This window comes from Amphiprion ocellaris, chromosome 18 (assembly GCF_022539595.1).
Source record: "Amphiprion ocellaris isolate individual 3 ecotype Okinawa chromosome 18, ASM2253959v1, whole genome shotgun sequence".
Lineage (NCBI taxonomy): Eukaryota > Metazoa > Chordata > Actinopteri > Pomacentridae > Amphiprion > Amphiprion ocellaris.
In genome coordinates this window covers 23380246-23398129 of record NC_072783.1, presented here as the reverse complement: position 1 = coordinate 23398129, position 17884 = coordinate 23380246, and the positions used below count along the sequence as shown (strand labels likewise).

Below are 17884 nucleotides of genomic sequence, written 5' to 3'. Positions count from 1 at the left end.
AATAAAAAAGTAAAACTTGAGGTTAACCCTAAATAGAGTAGCATAGCATCTTATAGGTCCCATGTGACAAAAATACTCTGTGTGTTTTGATGTCTTAAAAATACTGAAGAGTAAACTAAAACTTGAAAGAATATGAAGATGCTTACTACTACCATTCCTCTCGCTCCCTCTCAGCTACATAGCATCCCAACGCTACAAGCCAGTAAGAATTTTATAGAACGTTATGTTCCAACTGAGGAACCAACAATCCTTCAACTAAAAAAAAAAAAAAATACAGCAGAACTGCCACACAATAAAATGTCATGTAAGAACTGTTAAGTCTTGGAGTTGAATTTATATACATATTTCATCCTTGTAGCTGAAACGTGAATTTGAATGTTTTATTTTGAAAGGAACATTTGCTCCCTTTCCGGATTGCGCTTCATTCTTCTTGTGCAGCACAGCCAAAGACCTCTATTGTAGAAATTGAGACTTTTCTCAGAGCTTAACAAGGCAAAATGCACCAAAATGTTTAAATATGAAAACTTTATTGTTATCGTTTAAACAAAGTTAGTAACATAATTTAGCTCCAAACTGCATAAACCTGAGTAAAAACTGCATAGAACTGAAAAACAATAACACATTTAAAGTCGTGTATAAATATAAAAGGAGCAGCATTTCCCTGGTGGCTAAAATCCAAACCTTTTACATATCGGAAACAAGTCATAATGCTGCCACTCATGCATGAATACTGAGAAATAAGACCTATGACAAGCATCCCACTGAGTCTAATGGCTGGTGTTCAGCACAAACAAGCAAATTGATTCCAAATGCCTTTAAGAATGATGTACAAATCAATTAGTAAATAGTTTAATGGAAAACCATCAATATGGTTTCCTTCTACCTCAGACCAGTTTGTACCAATCAGCTATGAAATCAACAACAGTAATAATACCAATTTCAGACATGTGTATCATATACATCTTGCCAATATTTTACACAGTGTTCAGTGATAGCATTTGCACCAATAGGATGTTCAGTGTTGTGACAGCACGTTTTAGGATTCCTGATTTGAACAGACAACAGGAGGGTTCCACCTGGATGGACGCCACCTTCCGTCTCTGTGCTCTCAGGGCCGACGCAGTGTGGGCCTCATGGTGACGAAGGGAAAGCTGTAGGTGTGTGGGAGACCCTGATGAGTCGTGAGGTTGAAGGATTGCCACGAGAACGGTCGCAGGCCCCCCTGCGTCGTGGGACCATTTATGGCCTCAGCGACCAGCTGGAGAGCCATCTGGTAGTCCGTCACCTGCACCACGAGGCAGACATGAGAAGGATGGAGAGAGTAACAGGGAGAGTCATTTAGTACAGCTCACATAAAAAACCTAACATTGTCATTTCGCCTATGTAGGGTTCAAACTGTGGCAGTTTCAAAGCAATCTTAAATAAAACAGATTCAGTTTTCCTACTTTGTTTTCCTTTAGACTGGAAAAATCTGAAAAGAAAGCGCTAGTCTTACATCCTATAAAACAACTGTGGCTTGAGGCTAAAAACTCTGGAATTTCGAGGTTTCCCAACGTTTCCTAAAGGGCCACTGGGTCAAACTTTTCCAGTTAGTGTGTAAAATATCTTGACATTCGCTAAATGTCCCAGTGGATGAACCCTAAGGACTCCTACTGATCACTTGACTTTTACTTCAGCACCACCATAAAGATGACATTTGTGGTTGATAGTATAATGCCAGGAAATATGGTGCTCACATTCATGGCCCCTTCAGGAAGAATTGTGATTCTTTAGCTGCTCATTTAGCATCAACATCAGGGAGAAATTTATTTGTATACGATACTTTAGTCCTTACTAAATGCTTGCTAAAATCATGACATTTTTATAGCCTTAGCTATGCTTGTGGTTATGTGTGATTGACAATGTTGCACATTAAACCTAGAAAATTAACATTCTAAACACTATACCTGCTCAACACTGTTTTGTTAGCATTGCCATTTAAGCAGCGACAGAATAAGTGTTAATATGCTTTACTGAAGTAAAAGCAACAAAACTATTCGGCTACAAGCAAAGCTCCTGTATTCAAAATTTTACTTAGGTAAAAATACAAAAGTATTAGCATCAAAATATACTTAACGTACCAAAAGTAAAAGTACTTATAATGCAAAATGGTCCGTTCAGAATCATATATATCATATTATTGGATTATAATTATTGATTCATTAAATGTGCACACCACTTTATTTTTCAGCTGGAGCTAACTTTAATGATTTTATATACTGCTGGGAACCTTTATCTATAATAATCCAGCATCATTTATTGGTTTATCATTTATCTTTTATATTCAGAACCTGGCCCTGCAAAATAACCAGTAACTAAAGCTTAAAAATGAATGTAATGGAGTACAAAGTAAAATATTTACCCCCAATATATAGTGGAACAGGAGTGTGGCTAGCATGGCTGTAGGCTTTTAATCTTATTAAACAATGAATATATACACTGATCAGCAACAACATGAAAACCACCTGGCTAATAGTGTGTACACCCTGTACACCTCAGGGGGTGTCCTGTAGTGTCTGGACATTGGCAACTGATTCTGTGGGTTTTGGGTGGGGCCTCTGTGGGTTTGACTTGGCCAAAGCATCCCATTGATGCTGAATTAAACTGGGTTCTGGAGAGTTTGGAGGTAAGTTCAACACCTTTGGCTCCAGCAGGACCCAATGTGCTACAGTCAGGGAGTGTCATTGTCATTAAGGGTGTGCCTGGTCTGCAATAGTGTTTACATGAGCGTTATGTATCAAAGTAACCTCCACATGAATGTCAGGACCCAAAGTTTTCCAGCAGAACACAATGTTATTCACTTAATCTGTCAGTGGTTTCCATGATGTGGCTGATTGGGGTGTAATAATATATGTAATTAAATGATTAAATGACTAAAGTGGGAACAGAACAAGAAAAGAAAATTAATTATCAATGCAGGTTTAACTGCATTTTAGGAATCTGAGAACATAAAAGACTTATATGAAAGTGGTGAGTCATTAGCCAAAAGTTGCACTATTCCTACAGAAAAACACATTAAAAACACACAATGTTTTGTAAAAGCACTGCTTTGTATCCTTCCACTGTAATACAGCACATATCTTGGGGTTGATTCTGTCCCTGATGTCCTCTGACCTTAGTATCATAACAGCCTCCTGGCCGTGGTCTCCTTGGTCTCAGGTCGTTACGGCAACAGATGGTCTTACATGGATGGCCCTTGGAGTACGGATCTCTCTTGTAGTCTGAAACAGAACCAGTGCAACTTTTAGTCCTGCTGCTTATAGTCTGAAAATATTAATATTCTCCTCATTTATCTGTGTTTCTGTCACATCTCTGAAGTACTTGAAATTCAATGGAGAATATAAAAATGCTAAATGTTAAAAGGTATTGTTCCACCTACTGTTGTATCTCATTAGGAGTTTGAGGGAGCTGAGGTCGGACACCTTGGCCTGGTCCCTGCGGAGGATTTTAGCTCGAGGACAGAGATCGTAGGAAAAGTCTTCTCCGTATCTCTTCCACATCACACTGTACCCACTCAGGTTGTAGATGTCAACATGAAAGGGGATGTTGTATGATGGCCAATAACCTGTCAAATGCAACACATTGAAGATGGAGGCCATCCAGCCAATTCAACATCCACTCTGGATCAAACTGAAAAACTGTAGAAGGGGGTTCCTTACCTCTTCGTAAAGCCTGAGTCTGATCAGAGTGGATCACTTTTCCTGGAAGCTGCTCTACAACAGTCAGAGCTCCATTCTTGATGCTGTGACGCAGAGAAATCCTGCTCAGGTCCACCACCATGTACTGACTGTTATATGTTCCTGAAGCACAGAATGGAGATCAGCTCTTTTTCCACTTGAGCAGATGTTTGAGATGCAGAAACCCTTGCAGTGAGCAATCTGCTGTCTTAATTGTCATTACTGAGCTACAGTACCTTTGCATTTTACATTTGCAAGCAGGAATCACTGTCAAAACTCACCATACTGGAACATTAACCAATGTTTAGACAGAGTAAGTTGCAGAGAAGGAGATATATTATCAGAAAACAAATCCAGAAGATATAATCATGCAAGATATAACCATGGAAATCATGCTTTCATAGCTTCAAAAAGAAAAAAACAACAGTTTTTCAGCTAATCACAATAAAGCTCCTGTGTTGGCAATGTTGGCCAGTTGGCTACAGACATGTAGAGGACGAAGCTTGGTGACTGGTCTTCTAGTGATTCCACTGACAGATCAAAGTCGCTACACTGAAACTACCTGCCTAATACTGTGTAGGTCCCCTTTGTTCTGTTAAAACTGCTCTGACCTGAACTCCGCAGACATCTGAAGGAGTCCCGTGGTACCAGGCACCAAAACATTTACAGAAGTTACTTTATATCCTGGAACTTGTACCGTGGACATCCCACAGATGTGCGACTGGATCGAGATCTGGTTAATTTGGAGACCATGCCAACACCTAGAACTTATCCTCACGTTCCGAAAAACATTCTTGAACATGTATGTAGTCTTGTAGGGTATGCAGACCCTAATGTGGCAAGTTGCCGTGTATCTAGGAGCGTTGGACACCCATGACCCCATCACTGGTTCATCAGCTGCTCCTCGCTGAACCACTTTTGGTAGGCACTAACCAGTGTATACCTAGAACACCACACAAAGCCTGTTGTTGTGGAGATGCTATGACCCAGTTGTTTAGCCACTTTGCACTTGTAAAAGTTACTCAGATTCTTATGCTGTCTATTTTTCCTTCTTCAAATTTCAGTTTTTTCAACTCACTGTTCACTTGCTAACTAATATGTCCCACCTCTTTACATGTACCACTGTAAGGACATAATCACTGTCATTCATTTCACCTGTCACTGGTGTTAATGTTGTGGCTGATCAATGTATATCTTGACATTGAGAGGTTGCACATAGTGTTTGCACTTCTTTAGGTACATGGTTCCTACACAGTGTTTTTTTGAGTATGTATCAACAAGTATTGGATGAATTGCCCTGAGGTTCGGAGATCTGATTCATATTTCACTGACCACCCCTCAGGATGAATTGTAATAACTTGAACATAGAACATATATGGTTTGGGGGCGTCCCAGTAGCTCACCTGGCCTCATGTACCAAGGCTGTCCTAACCTCAGCAGCCTGAGCTCAGTTCCAGCCCAGGCCTCTTTGCTGCCATATCATCTCTCCTCATCCCCTTCCTGTTTATCTTCAACTATCTCTACAACAAAGGCAGAAAAAGCCCCGGAATAATCCCATAAAAAACATACATATTCCATTGCCACAGCAGATTTGTTTCTACTCAAAGACCAATAGTAGGAGTCACAGCCTCAGTGGAACTCTTGTTGCTTCTGCTCATGACTGGCACAGGGAAGATAACATGTATAGTCTTGTATGGCCCTGAGGGGTTTGAATCTAGTGGAAGTAACACAGTAAACTTCTGGCTCATGACTTCCTTACTTGCACAGACTAAAAGAATCTAACCTAACCCTTCCTAAATGAAAGGAAAACACAGGCAAAGGTAAAGGCTCCTGTGTTGACTGCCTACGGGCCTCCAAAACGTTTTGGCAGAAGGGTGAGTATGACAGCTGGGTCTGCTGAGCGATGAGAGGACTGTCAGTCTCAGGAACACCCTGTCCCTCTCCTCTGCCCTCCCATAGCAACATGACGTGAAAGATCAAAGCAGCTTCCCAATTAACACACACAAGAGTTGTGTAATGAGACGGATGATCTGTCTGAGAGCCTAAAATCTCTATGGAAATTTGTCTTGGTTCACTTTAATAAGCCTGCTCTGTAATAAATAAATAAGGAAATAAAAATTGTTCACTGTATGTATTCCATAAAATACACAGTTTTACGGTATTTCAATCAGTTAAAAATATCAGTGTTTTACAGACATGACATTATTTTCAATGTTGGTTTTTTTTTTTGCATTTTTAGAGTTTTTCAACATAACATTTGAGTTTTTTTCAACCTGCTTTCCCATGCCCATATATTTTTTCTTTCAACAGTAAATATATGTAGAAATAAAAAATCATTTTTGATAATTTAAAAAGTAAAAAAAAGTCTAAATTTTATGGTCAAAAGTTGTAAACATACAAATAACCATTAATAAAAGTACACATATTTGATGTGGACATTATTTACAGCTTCTGTCTGTGTTTTTTATGGCCTACTGTAAATTAAGCCTTTTGTCTGTGATTTTACTAGTTATTATCTATATCTAGATTTATATTTTTCTTTTTGAAATAACTTAAAAAAAACTGTAAAAAATATGCTTATAACCCATACTTTTTTATTTTTTAAAGTGTTTCCTTTTAACCACTTGTTTTAACTGTGATCTCACCTGAGTTGTATTTTGAGAAAACTTGTGCCCACTCCTCTCCGCTGTGAGCCAGACCGTTGGCCAGACGGACTCTCTGCCAGGCCAGCAGGCTGTGAGGGCTGAGCTGAGAGAACAGAGACGAGTTGAAGACACCGATGGAGGTCTGAGTCATCAGCAGGCCACTCCCAAGCAGGTAGAAGTCATCCAGCGACATCAGGAAGCCTGGAGGAGGAGATGAGGGTCATAGAGAGGTCAGGGGTAAAAGGTCATCAGGGGTGGACAAACACTGAAGAGTAAACATTTCAAGATGGTGGGAGAAGTAAACAGGGTTGTAACGAGATCATATCTTCACCTCCAAGCCTAAGCTCACATAAGCAGCACAACAGCTATCAGTGGTATTAGATGCTAGTTGCGTTGCATATTTAGATTAATAATACAAAATAATCAACAGAAAATGTGAAATAATACTAAAGATAAAGATAAAATGTTATTGATCCCCAGGGGAGAAATTTACAAACTTCTCCACAGCATATAAAGTCATCAAGAATGCATAAATTATTCAATCCAATAATATAATATACCAATATTAGGAATACTTTACTTTTGGTACACTCTTGTGCTTGTACTTCAGTAAAAAAAAAAGAATGCCACATGTTACTTGTAACAGAGTACTTCTACACTGTGGTACTGGTATATTTCCACTTAAGTACTAGATCGAAGTACTTCTTCAACCTCTGATAGTGATGAACTCACAGAGAGTTACGAGAAGCTTTTAAGTACCTTTCAGCTCATTGTTTCTGGTTTTCTGGTCAGCAGCTTACAGTGCAGGTTCTCGGTCATCAGTCTAATGGTGTTGGACTCAGCTGCAGCTTCAGGCAGTTTTCAGAATAAAAGCTCTTAAGAGCCAGTGAACATTATCTGGGCCAAACAGCCAGACAGAGTTAGTGACTAGCAGGTGAACAAGGATCACCATTCAGTCCATACAGGACCAGAGACGACATGACCTTCAGGGTTTGGTGGTGAAAAAGAGCCTGAATATTGGACTTAGATTCCACGGACACAAACCCAAATGAATGCTGATGTTGGTCTGCATCTTCTCACTGTGCTGCTGTACACAAACAAGCTTGCCATGTCAAGTTAATAATATATGAAAGTATGTTAATGTTCATCTGTGTAAACAATGCCTGCAGTTCAATCAAAAAAGTCACCTAGATTTTTTTTAGGTGCTCGTTGATCTTAACTGGGCCACTAATGGCTTCCTGGATGCACTGAGAAATGGCGATTTTTTTGTATTTTACAGAATCTAGTTTCTGCAAACACTTCATTTTGATCATTTTTTTTAAAAAAGACATTTTGATGAAATATCACAATTTTAAGCTCGGATTTTAGTTACGTTCTCAGATGGAATCACATGTCACAGATGAGTAATTTTAGGACCAATAGAAAATATTATTTCCTAATGTTATTTCTGTTTTTACAGTTTCTGGCTCTGATAAATTGTGTGATGTTGCAGATATTTTTTTAAAGATAACATGTCTTTTAAACTTGCCGTAGGCTTTGGGGTTCAGAGGTTTAACATTGTTGCTACAAGTACTGCTGCTTTGAATATTAATTTTGCTGGTGCTGCAAGAAAAACACAGGAAAAGGAACATTTTCACTGCCACAACTTCTTCTACACAAAGTATTAGCTCATAACTGCATTGTGCTTGCGATCGTCAGAGACAAAGCAGCTGAAGAAGGCTGCAGAAGCTTCACATCACCTCCACTGGCACCAGTGTTTTTCACCTCTTCATTTTAATATAGTGAAGTGGTATCTTTGGCCTGCTGGCCTCTAAAAATAGTACCTTAAAACCATTTGTGTTCTGATAGCAGTGGAGCCTGTAAGAGGATTTTTAGGGCCCGGACCACTTGACAAATCTTTAGTCACAAAATTGCACAGCCTCCTGATTTGGCAGTGAGAGAATACATTTCATCACAGCTATGTTTGGGTGAACACACTGTGGGTTCAATGCTTTCTTATTACGGACTAAGCTGTGCGCTTAGTAGAAGAATTACGCTGAGGGGAGAATGTTCATTGAGGATTTGGGTTAAGTCCTGGATGTCAGTGTTTATGTTTTCCCTGATGAAAATGTGGATTAAGGACAAGCAGCTCACCTCAGCTCGGGGATTTTACAAGAAAGCTGCGCTGTGGGTTAACAAACTCTGGACTTCGAGCTGCAGATCTCACTTCTGCAAACTTTAATTTGCCTGCGTATCTTTAAAGAGAAAGCTTAACTACAGTCTTGTGCAGAATGTGATATATTGTGATTGTGTGTACCAGGATAGCTGCTGAACGACATTGTTCCAGTGGCAGAGTGTGTGTCGGACACCCTGAAGTCCCAGTGTTTGTAGATACGCATGGTGGCCGCATAAGTATACCAGCTGGAGTGGCCCAGCAACAGGTTCTCAAAGCCTGGCAGCACCTTGGACACAGAGGAGGGAAAAAATACATTTTAATCAGAGATATTTGCTGGTTTTGTCTAATACTGGTAGTAATAAAATTCTCCCACTGGTTATGGAATCTACGCGGTTAAAAAGGAAAAGAATCACCCTTGAATTGTGACAAAAATTGTAGAAGAAAATTAAAAATAAAAAAGCTTAAACTGAGCATAACAGTGCATGTCTTCTGATTGCACCACATCACTCAGTGTCCTCACCTCTATTTGCACTTTGTCTTTGTTCCCTGAATGGGCGTAGGTGGAAGAGGAAATATCCCTCCTTGCAATGGCCTTTTACACTCACTGACTCATTTAGAAGAAATAAACCCACACACACACACACAAACGCACACACTCAGAGGCCAACAATGAAGCAATTAGGCCTGGTGTTGAGGTTTCCCAAGTGCTTCCTCACAGCTTCAGCCAAATGAGCTTGGTCTAACCTTTATGAGAGCGGTGCAGTGGCCCATTCCTGGCATCCTGAAGGCCCCGGCCCCTGCAGAGGAGTTGGAGCGAGGTGTCAGAGCTGGGACCAGGTCCAGGAGGTCACCGACACCATTGAAGAGCTGGATGGCGAGCGCTGACAGAGGCTGGGGCAGGAAGGAACGAGCAAGTGGCAGAGATAAATGAAACGATACTGAGACGGCTCTCTCACCAACACAAGCACAGACTCACACAGACTCACACAGACACACACCTCTCTGTGTTTGGTTTTGGCCCACTGTGCAGCTCCTGCGTGGAGTCCATCCAGCTGGGCCAGGATCAGTCCCAGATGTTTCCACAAGGGGTCGCTGTATCTCCTCAGCTTGACCTGCTCTCTGGCCCACTGGTCCTGTTTGCTGAGGATCATCCACAGAACAGAGACACTTTTGGACATTTTGGTGAAGCCAAGTAATAATAATGATAATAATTTTATTTATAGAGCACCTTTCAGAAGAACATTCACAAAGTGTTTTGACAGGTAGAACATAGCGGTAAAAGAGAACTTTACAGGAAGGCGAGTCTATAAAAGTGGGTTTTAAGAAGTGATTTAAAAGAATCTACTGATTCGGCGAGCCTTCTCTCCTCAGGTGGGTTGTTCCAAAGCCGAGGAGCCCTGATTTAAGACTCGACTTTGGAACAACTAGGAGGAACCCACCCGAGGATCTAAGGCTGCGTGAGGGGACGTACGGAGTTAGCATGTCTAAAATATAGCCAGGGGCAAGGCCCTGGCAAGCTTTAAAAGTAATCAGTAAAATCTTAAAATCAATTCTAAAATGGACAGGGAGCCAGTGGAGGGAAGCTAAAACAGGGGATGTTGTTTGCTTCTCTAATGTGGTCCCTGATTTTACTGTGCATCTAAATGTGCACCTACAACAACCACAGGATGAAATCTTTAAAAAATTTGTGGTCCACACCGATTGATTTGTGTTAGGATTGCAATCATGTGATCATCAATAGGTAGTTGACATAGTGTACACTTGTAGTCATAGTTACAGTGATGCTATCTCGCACTGATACGGAAGTCTTTAACCAATCTGTGGATCCAAACTGCAAGCTTTATCACTGCCAAAATCTAATTAGGTGGTCCTTGTGTCATTTCTGACCTTCCCTGAAAATTTCATCCAAATCCTTTGGTCCATTTTTGAGTAATGATGCGCACAGATAGACAGACAGACAAACGTATGCCAATCGTCACATAAGTCCACCGCATTCCTTGACGGAGGGATAGATCATCATTATCTGTACTTTTAGTATAGACTTGTGTGTGAAAATTTTGAAATAACACTGGTGAATCCGACAATAATTTATTAAATAGAAATTTGAATGCAAATACTTAGCATTTAAAAATATCTTCATGAAAGATAACAAGCCGCTGAAAAAACATCTTTACCACAGAATGGAAGAAGAAAAGAAGAAAAAGAAAAATGCTTACAAGGTAATTATTAAAAAGATCATTTAAAGAGAGCAGGAGAAAATCATAAAAGGATTAGAAAAAAGAATACACAACATACCAAGTATGCAAGACAATTCCACATTCCAAGTTTTGGCAGTGTTAAATGCAGTTATAGTTCTATAAAAATAGTTTTTCAGTCTGTTATTCTAAACTTTCATTGTCTTAAAACTTCTGTCCAAAGGCAACAGTTCAAACAGAGTGTGTCTGGGGGGATGGGTCAAAAAAATGAATTTATTTCCTTCACTGCAAGTTTTACAAATTTGTTCTGTGCAGCTGAGGAGAGAAACTGCTGGGATATTAAGAGAGACACCAGTATGAGACCAGTTTCTCTCAATATTCATGACTGTGCTTTTATATAGTTAAGACTGTACCTCATAAAGTTTTTCAAGGGATTCAGAACCTTCTCGTCCTTTATCAGCTGAGGGTACATGTTGGAGTAATGGCTGAACATCTGTCTGCAGAGGATTAGATAAAGAACAGGAGGATTAAACCACTTCATTTCCTTTTCCCCATGTAATTATAGCCCACATGTTCCAGTTACAGTCAGTGATATCAGAAATCCAATTTTAATGTAATCCCATCCCTTAATCCAACTCTGCGATATAAACCAATTTTCAGAAAATATATCTTAGTTTTAAATACAAAATAAAAATTGGAAGAAGGACAATAAGTGCAACGGTCATCTGTAGATAAATGACTAAAGCTAACATTTCTTTGCATTTATAGTGCCTAGAAAAAGCAATATGGCTTTTTTTTTTTTACAAGAATTTATCTTAAAAAAGACTATTTCATATCAAAATGAAAACAGATTTCTATAAAGTAATGTCAGTTAATTAAAAATGTAAACTGTAAAATACCCAACTGCATAAGAATTCATCTCCTTCAAGTCAGTATTTAATAGATGCACCTTTGGCCACAATTACAGCTTTAAGCCTGTGTGGATACTGTAGGTCTCTATCAGCTTTGCACATCTGGACAACGCAGTTTTACCCCATTCTGCTTGGCTCTGCTCTACTTAAATGTTCCAGTAACATATGACAGTTTGACAGTGAGCCACAACAATTCATCCATCATTCTTTTCTTTCTTTTTTAAAAAAAATTGTAGTGTGGCATGTCAAAATGTCATCTGGAACGTGATACTAATATTCCATTTGATGCACCTCAGACATCAAATCTCTGGATTCATCATTTTCAACCTTTTGATACACAAAAAGATACTTCCTGGTTTTCTTTGTTGCTTTTCTTTAATCAGTTAAAAACCCTTGTTAACAGACATTCACTTAACTAAAGAAACAAAACAGCGAATAAAATGCAAAAGGGTATGTTGCCGAATATTCTACACATTTATAAACTCATTAAAAGAGGACAAACTGTGCTTATGTAGCATTTACAGTATTGCCTGCTATTCTGGGGAATGATGTAAAAGACAAGGTTAGGGAACTTTACCAAGCAGGAAATCCAACTTGGCGTTTACTGGGAGTTTTTGGAGTCAGCTTAGAAATTTCAAGTTCCCAGTTGGCAGTGAATGCAGCATCTTACTGAGGCATCACATTGCTCCCACAGCAGCTGTGAGATGTTACCAACATTGCTTTGAGATTCTGATCCATGCTGACATGATTTCATCCCATCATTTCTACAGATTTGTCAGCTGCAACATTCACGCTGCCAATCTCCTGTTCAACCACGTCCCAGAGGTGTTCGGTCAGAGTGAGGTCTGATGACTGGGGAGGCCACTGAAGTCCACCGTCAGGCACATGAAACCACTTTAAAAAGACAATCTGCATTATTTTGCAGGAAGCAGCCATGCAAGGACCGGATCTCATCGGCATTAATACTCCATCACGCTGTGGCATTCAAACCACTATTGGTTAGTTTTAGGGGCCAAAATGTGCCAAGAAATCATTACATCACCAACAGCAGTGGTGGCACAAGACAGGTTGCTTTGATTGATTCGAGCCATTGATGCCAAATTCTGGCTCTACCATCTGTGTGCTTCAGCAGAAACCGAGGCTAAGTTATGTTTTCCAGTCCTTAGCTGTCCAGTTTTGGTTCTCATGTTTAAGATGGACATGAATTGAAGCTCTTTATCTGTGTCTGCAGCCACACGATTCACAGATTGGATATTTGCATTAATACACATGTGTACATGTCTTCCTAAAGTGGTTGATGGGCATATTTTGATTTGTCTTATGATATAAAACAATGAATATAACAACTAGCTAACTCTTTTAGCTCAAAGACTTCAGTGTTATTTACGTTTCCACTCCAAGACCTGTGCCACTCACCCAGCAGTGAGGAAACCCTCCAGGTAACCAGCCAGGAAGAAGGTGGTCTCATCTTCCTGTTCTATTGCCCCATAACCTGCATTGATCTCCAGGATCCCCCATCCAGAGAGGAGCAGAGAGTCATTGAAGTATCCGTAGGCTCCCCCCTCAGTCTCCATCACCCCCTCCTTCAGGATCACGCTTTTCTGGGCAGCATCCCAGTGCACGGTGGCCTCTTGGAGCTCTACCATTGTAGGAGGATGGACAGGGTTACAGGGTTGAGGTTAGATAACACTCATTATGTAAGATAATGTCATGACACCAATAGAATTAACTAATGGAAAATGTAGCATTTGTAAAAAAAAAAAAAAAAAAATGTATGTGTTGCTCAATTGGTTGCTCTCAAATTAATTTCAGTATTTATAGATGAACACAGAGGTTTATATTGATTGAAATAAAATCTACTCTTTAAAAACAAATCTGGTTTATCAGATAGGTAAAGCTGCACATATTAAACTTGAACACCCTTTTGCTCTCAGCAATCATTAACTGACATAAAGCAACACAGCTGTTTAAAAAAAGATAATGGCTGTAATATATAAAATATTGATGTTGTATTTCAAGGTAAATATTCTAATCATGATGTGCCATTATTCTAACAAAAAAGAAAAACAAAAGAATTTTATGGAAATATTTAAAATCAGAATGTGTTTTAGTGCTGAGCAGGTTTTTGCATAAGAGGAACACGACTTTTTGATGTTCAGTAAACACTGAAGTAGATTTGAAAATTTCAAAAAGTCAAATAAAAAGCAAGTATAGTCAGTCAAAGATATCTAAAGTAATAAACTAATAAAAGTATTTGCTTTTTCTCTTTTGTTGCATGTAAAATAGAACACATTTGACAAATTATATAGAAAAACATAGAAAACTCTTTAAAATTAAACAAAATAGAGCAAGAAAAAATGCATTACATAAAGCGTAGCATACGAACAATCGTAGAAACAATCATATCCTTAACCCGCCAAAAAATATTGTCATACAATGTCAAATGATTTTTTTTCCTTTTTCAGTTTAGCTGTACTGGATGGATCCAGACACCACAGTAACGTTACTCACGGTAAGTTTGCACCTTCACACTCGTTCTCCTCAACACATCCATGGATTGCATTGATACAGCCAAGGTGCTCAGCAGTACGCACAGGTTGACGCTCTGTTTCTCCATGTCAGCTGATGAGGTCCTGCGACTGTCTACCTTTCATCTATTTCAGTAAATAAATGCTCTTTTTGTGGTTGGCTGTATTGAAGGCGACGATGACGGTGTGCGCTGTGCCAAGACGATGATTCGTTTCAATCCCTTAACTTCTTTTAGGATTCTTCGAAGACTTAATTTATCATCAAGATCAACGCGTTAACCTGTTTTGCAAAAGGCAAAAGCAACCACCCCAGATGGGACTCGAACCCACAATCCCTGGCTTAGGAGGCCAGTGCCTTATCCATTAGGCCACTGGGGCTGTCTGTCAAAGGGGCGGAGTCACTCCTTTTTATATAAGCAGTGCAAGATGGATAGTATTTCCTGTGCACTTTGCATTACAGTTTCAGTTAAGTCGGTTTTAATAGAACAGTTCCGCAAATCTTTTCTCACTAACTTATCCGAATAAACAACTGTTCCGTGTTCCATTAACTGAACTGTAACGCTTGGAGCACTCACCATGGTAATGCAGTTGCATTTCGTGGACGGTTCCATCATCATTCCAAAACAGGGGTATTTATGTAGCCCAAATGTGAGAGAGTGTTACAAACTGCAAACAATGTCTCAAATAGAGAATTAGAGCGCCGGTTTGATTTTTAAATGTCTTTTGATTGTTCGTATTGGATTTTTTTTGTCAGCTAGTTTGTACTGGATTCATATAGTATGACACAAATGTGTCCATTTTGGACGAATGGAACTTGCACGCATGCGCAGTAGCAAGCATGTATGGAAAGAAAAGAAGCTCGACCACCACCATAAGAGCTTAAATGAATAGACTGTATGGAGGTAAATATGTAGCCTTGTATTTTCAGTGACACAACTACTAACCCATCTGAGAGGCACTCGACAGTTTCAATTAAATGTCAGGTAATTCACATAGCTAGCGAGTGGTAGCCACCTAGCATTAGCTCGGTAATGTACCGTTGGCAACAATAAACACAGACTGTAGCTGCCTGATTGATAGCCAGAGTTGTTTTAAAAGGGATAATTACCATTTGTGTGCTATTTCTAATGCAGGACCTTAAGAAATCACTGAAGATGCCGCTCTTTGGAAACACATTCAGTCCGAAGAAGACGCCTCCTCGCAAATCTGCATCCCTGTCCAGCCTTCACACGGTGAGTTAAGAAGCTCACTTATATTTGTATCACCTTATAGGAATTACATTATTAGAAATACTGTGAAATACGTTTAATAGTAGAGTATGTCCTCTTATGAATAATCATAAAGCAAAGCTTTTAAAACACAGGCCTCAAAGTAGAAATGAGACGGATGGAAAATGATAGAGGAAGGACGGTGACCAACCAAAAATTAATGCAAACATAGTTGGAGCAGTATTTAGGAGGTCAAGGCAAGTGTTTCAGACTTTGCACCGGGGTTATCAGTGGAAATTTGAATTTTTATGAAAGCGCAGACAGTATGATGGACACTGCGTAACATTAACCTCTATGAATAGTGTTAAGAGTAAAACCCCGTGCTTTTTCTGTAGCACAAAACTGCAAGACTAAACTTTGCTAAAGAACACAAAATATAGCTTGATTAATGTTGGCAGGATAATATTTTCTCAGATGAGACCTATATAAAAAGTGAATGCAAAATCCTGACAGTGAAGCACAAAGTTGGGAGCGTGATGAGGTGTCGGGGAGATGACATTCATAGATGACACCATTTATGCATGTGAATGTAACAAAATACTGCCTAAGAAGATGATTCCCAGTCTGTAGATCCTAAGAACCTAGAGAAAAGAGAAACATTCCAGCATGATAATAATCAAAGCTTAGGGTTTCAAGATTTTCTAATGAGGAAAGTGCAGTTCAAGGATATAATCTCTGAAGGATACAAAATATAAAAGGGGTTTTGACTTTTGTTGCATTGAGTTCCTACCTGGGGTCTATATTGTTAATAAAGTATATCTAAAGTGTATGTTTGATATTTAAGTATATTTAATTGATATTACACAGGAGTGTACTCACTTCTGTTGTGTACTGTACATACAGGATAAACAAATTAGTTAAATAACATGTTTTGGGGTATATTAAATTGTGCAAAGGTCACAAAATAACATCCTGTGAGCTATTATTTGTCCAGTGCACAATCAGAATGTTCTGTTTACCTTCTGATCTTTTATAGTTGGATCGTTCAACAAGAGAAATAGAGCTAGGTCTTGAGTATGGGCCTCCTATGATGAACATCGGAGGTCAGAGTTGGAAATTTGAAGATGGACAATGGATAACAGGTAATGACTTTTCTATTCCTAAATACAACGTATGCAATTGTGTCTGTTGTCATATCTGCAGGGTTGTCATTTGTCTCGGATAAATAGACACAGTATTTTTTTTTCTTGGTTTGTTAACCAGAATCTGGTGGAAATGCGTCCGGTAGGGAGGTGCAGCGGCTCAAGAAAAGAAATGTCCAGTTGGAGGAGGAGAATAACCTCTTAAAACTGAAGATTGAAGTTCTCCTTGACATGGTGAGCCCTGAGCAGCTCTCATTGTATCCTTACATTCCAGTAATCCACCTATTATCTATAACTGCTTTATCCTGTGGAAGGTTGTGGGGGGGCTGGGGGCTGGAGCCTACCCCAACTTACATAGGACAAAAGGCAGGGCCCACCTTGGACAGGTCACCTGTCCATCAGTGGGCCAACACAGAGAAACAGACACCCAAGCACACTCAATACGAGATGCTGAAGTAGAAAACAACCCTCTCAAACTACTGCAGTGATCTTGAAGAAACCTGTGTTTGTCATGTGTTAAAGGGCCAGTAGCTTCTGTTGCTCTCAATCTGTATAACTGTGCTTGCAGCAGGTTTAAACCAGGCCTAATACTGCTTAGCTTTGTTATAAAATGTTGGTTACTGCATTGTAATTCTATTAGTTATGTAACTTAGTTAGTCACCAAAGCAGTTAAATAATAAGGTTTCTTCTCTTCCTTCAAGTTGACTGAGACCACAGTAGAGTACCATCTGATGGAGAAAGAAGTGGAAGATATAAAGACTCAACATCGAAGGAAAAAGTGACAGACTAATCTGAGCCCTACATCCGAATAAATGTTCTTAAAATGGAACAAACTAATTTTGTATTTACAGATCATTTGAACTTTGATGTAAAAAAGGTTACAGGATAAAATAATGAGCTCATACTTTTTCTCACAATGAAGACTTATTGTGTCGTAGGTTTTAGCTAATCAGATTTAGTGACTTCCTGTATTTATTCTTTCCTGCATTTGTTAAATGATTTAACCGTAAATCTGAGTCAGCTGTGAAGATCTTTGTTCAGTTCACAGCCAGTTTTCTACTCATTGTACATATGTTTGACATGTAACAGCTGGAATTCTCCTTTGTAAACTTTTGTACTGTTTTCTTTTTATAGATTAAAAGTAAACTTAATTGCAAGTAAGCAATTGTTTTTCTTATTTTAACATTTATTTTTTTAAAAACTGCCTCAATCACTTATTGGATCAATATTTTCTTAAATAGTCACAAATGAAGAATGAAAAAGAAACTTAAGGAAGAGAGAAAGGTTTTGTTCACCATTTAACTCCAGCTTGACACAATAGGAGCAATGTTGCCACTATAAGACTACATCATGATCGTGCAATGTCAATGTGAGGTATGGATTT

General features: G+C 39.1%; 2 protein-coding genes and 1 non-coding gene across 4 annotated transcripts; 1 reads left to right on the top strand and 2 right to left on the bottom strand.

The window, feature by feature from the left end:
• Nucleotides 1-516: 516 nt before the first annotated feature.
• On the bottom strand, nucleotides 517-14755 carry plbd1b (phospholipase B domain containing 1b). The gene is made up of 11 exons (XM_023292746.3): nucleotides 14134-14755; nucleotides 13039-13261; nucleotides 11125-11208; nucleotides 9515-9656; nucleotides 9261-9407; nucleotides 8658-8802; nucleotides 6362-6562; nucleotides 3699-3839; nucleotides 3419-3604; nucleotides 3154-3260; nucleotides 517-1285 (listed from the first exon to the last, which is right to left on the bottom strand). The coding sequence occupies exons 1-11, from the start codon at nucleotides 14237-14239 to the stop codon at nucleotides 1109-1111; spliced, it is 1659 nt and encodes a 552-aa protein (XP_023148514.2). The 5' UTR covers nucleotides 14240-14755; the 3' UTR covers nucleotides 517-1108.
• On the bottom strand, nucleotides 14456-14528 carry trnar-ccu (transfer RNA arginine (anticodon CCU)). The gene has a single exon. It is a non-coding gene; the product is annotated as a tRNA-Arg (tRNA).
• A 188-nt stretch (nucleotides 14756-14943) lies between the features above and the next one.
• cby1 (chibby homolog 1 (Drosophila)) lies at nucleotides 14944-17661 on the top strand. Of its 2 annotated transcripts, none has more exons than XM_023292747.3 (5): nucleotides 14944-15052; nucleotides 15284-15382; nucleotides 16395-16500; nucleotides 16622-16734; nucleotides 17202-17661. In XM_023292747.3, the coding sequence occupies exons 1-5, from the start codon at nucleotides 15047-15049 to the stop codon at nucleotides 17280-17282; spliced, it is 405 nt and encodes a 134-aa protein (XP_023148515.1). In that variant the 5' UTR covers nucleotides 14944-15046; the 3' UTR covers nucleotides 17283-17661. The 2 variants fall into 2 exon arrangements, with proteins under 2 accessions (XP_023148515.1, XP_023148516.1); XM_023292748.3 differs by having other exon boundaries at nucleotides 14976-15133.
• Nucleotides 17662-17884: the final 223 nt, after the last annotated feature.

Excerpts from the sequence above, each read along its gene's own strand:
- cby1 (XM_023292747.3), top strand. Across the intron at positions 16,501-16,621 it reads AGATGGACAATGGATAACAG|AATCTGGTGGAAATGCGTCC; the intron begins GTAATGACTTTT and ends TTTGTTAACCAG. Across the intron at positions 16,735-17,201 it reads TTGAAGTTCTCCTTGACATG|TTGACTGAGACCACAGTAGA; the intron begins GTGAGCCCTGAG and ends TCTTCCTTCAAG.
- plbd1b (XM_023292746.3), bottom strand. The coding sequence starts at position 14,239 with ATGGAGAAACAGAGCGTCAACCTGTGCGTACTGCTGAGCACCTTGGCT. Across the intron at positions 6,563-8,657 it reads GTCGTTCAGCAGCTATCCTG|GCTTCCTGATGTCGCTGGAT; the intron begins GTACACACAATC and ends CTCCTCCTCCAG. Across the intron at positions 3,261-3,418 it reads ACTCCTAATGAGATACAACA|ACTACAAGAGAGATCCGTAC; the intron begins GTAGGTGGAACA and ends GTTCTGTTTCAG.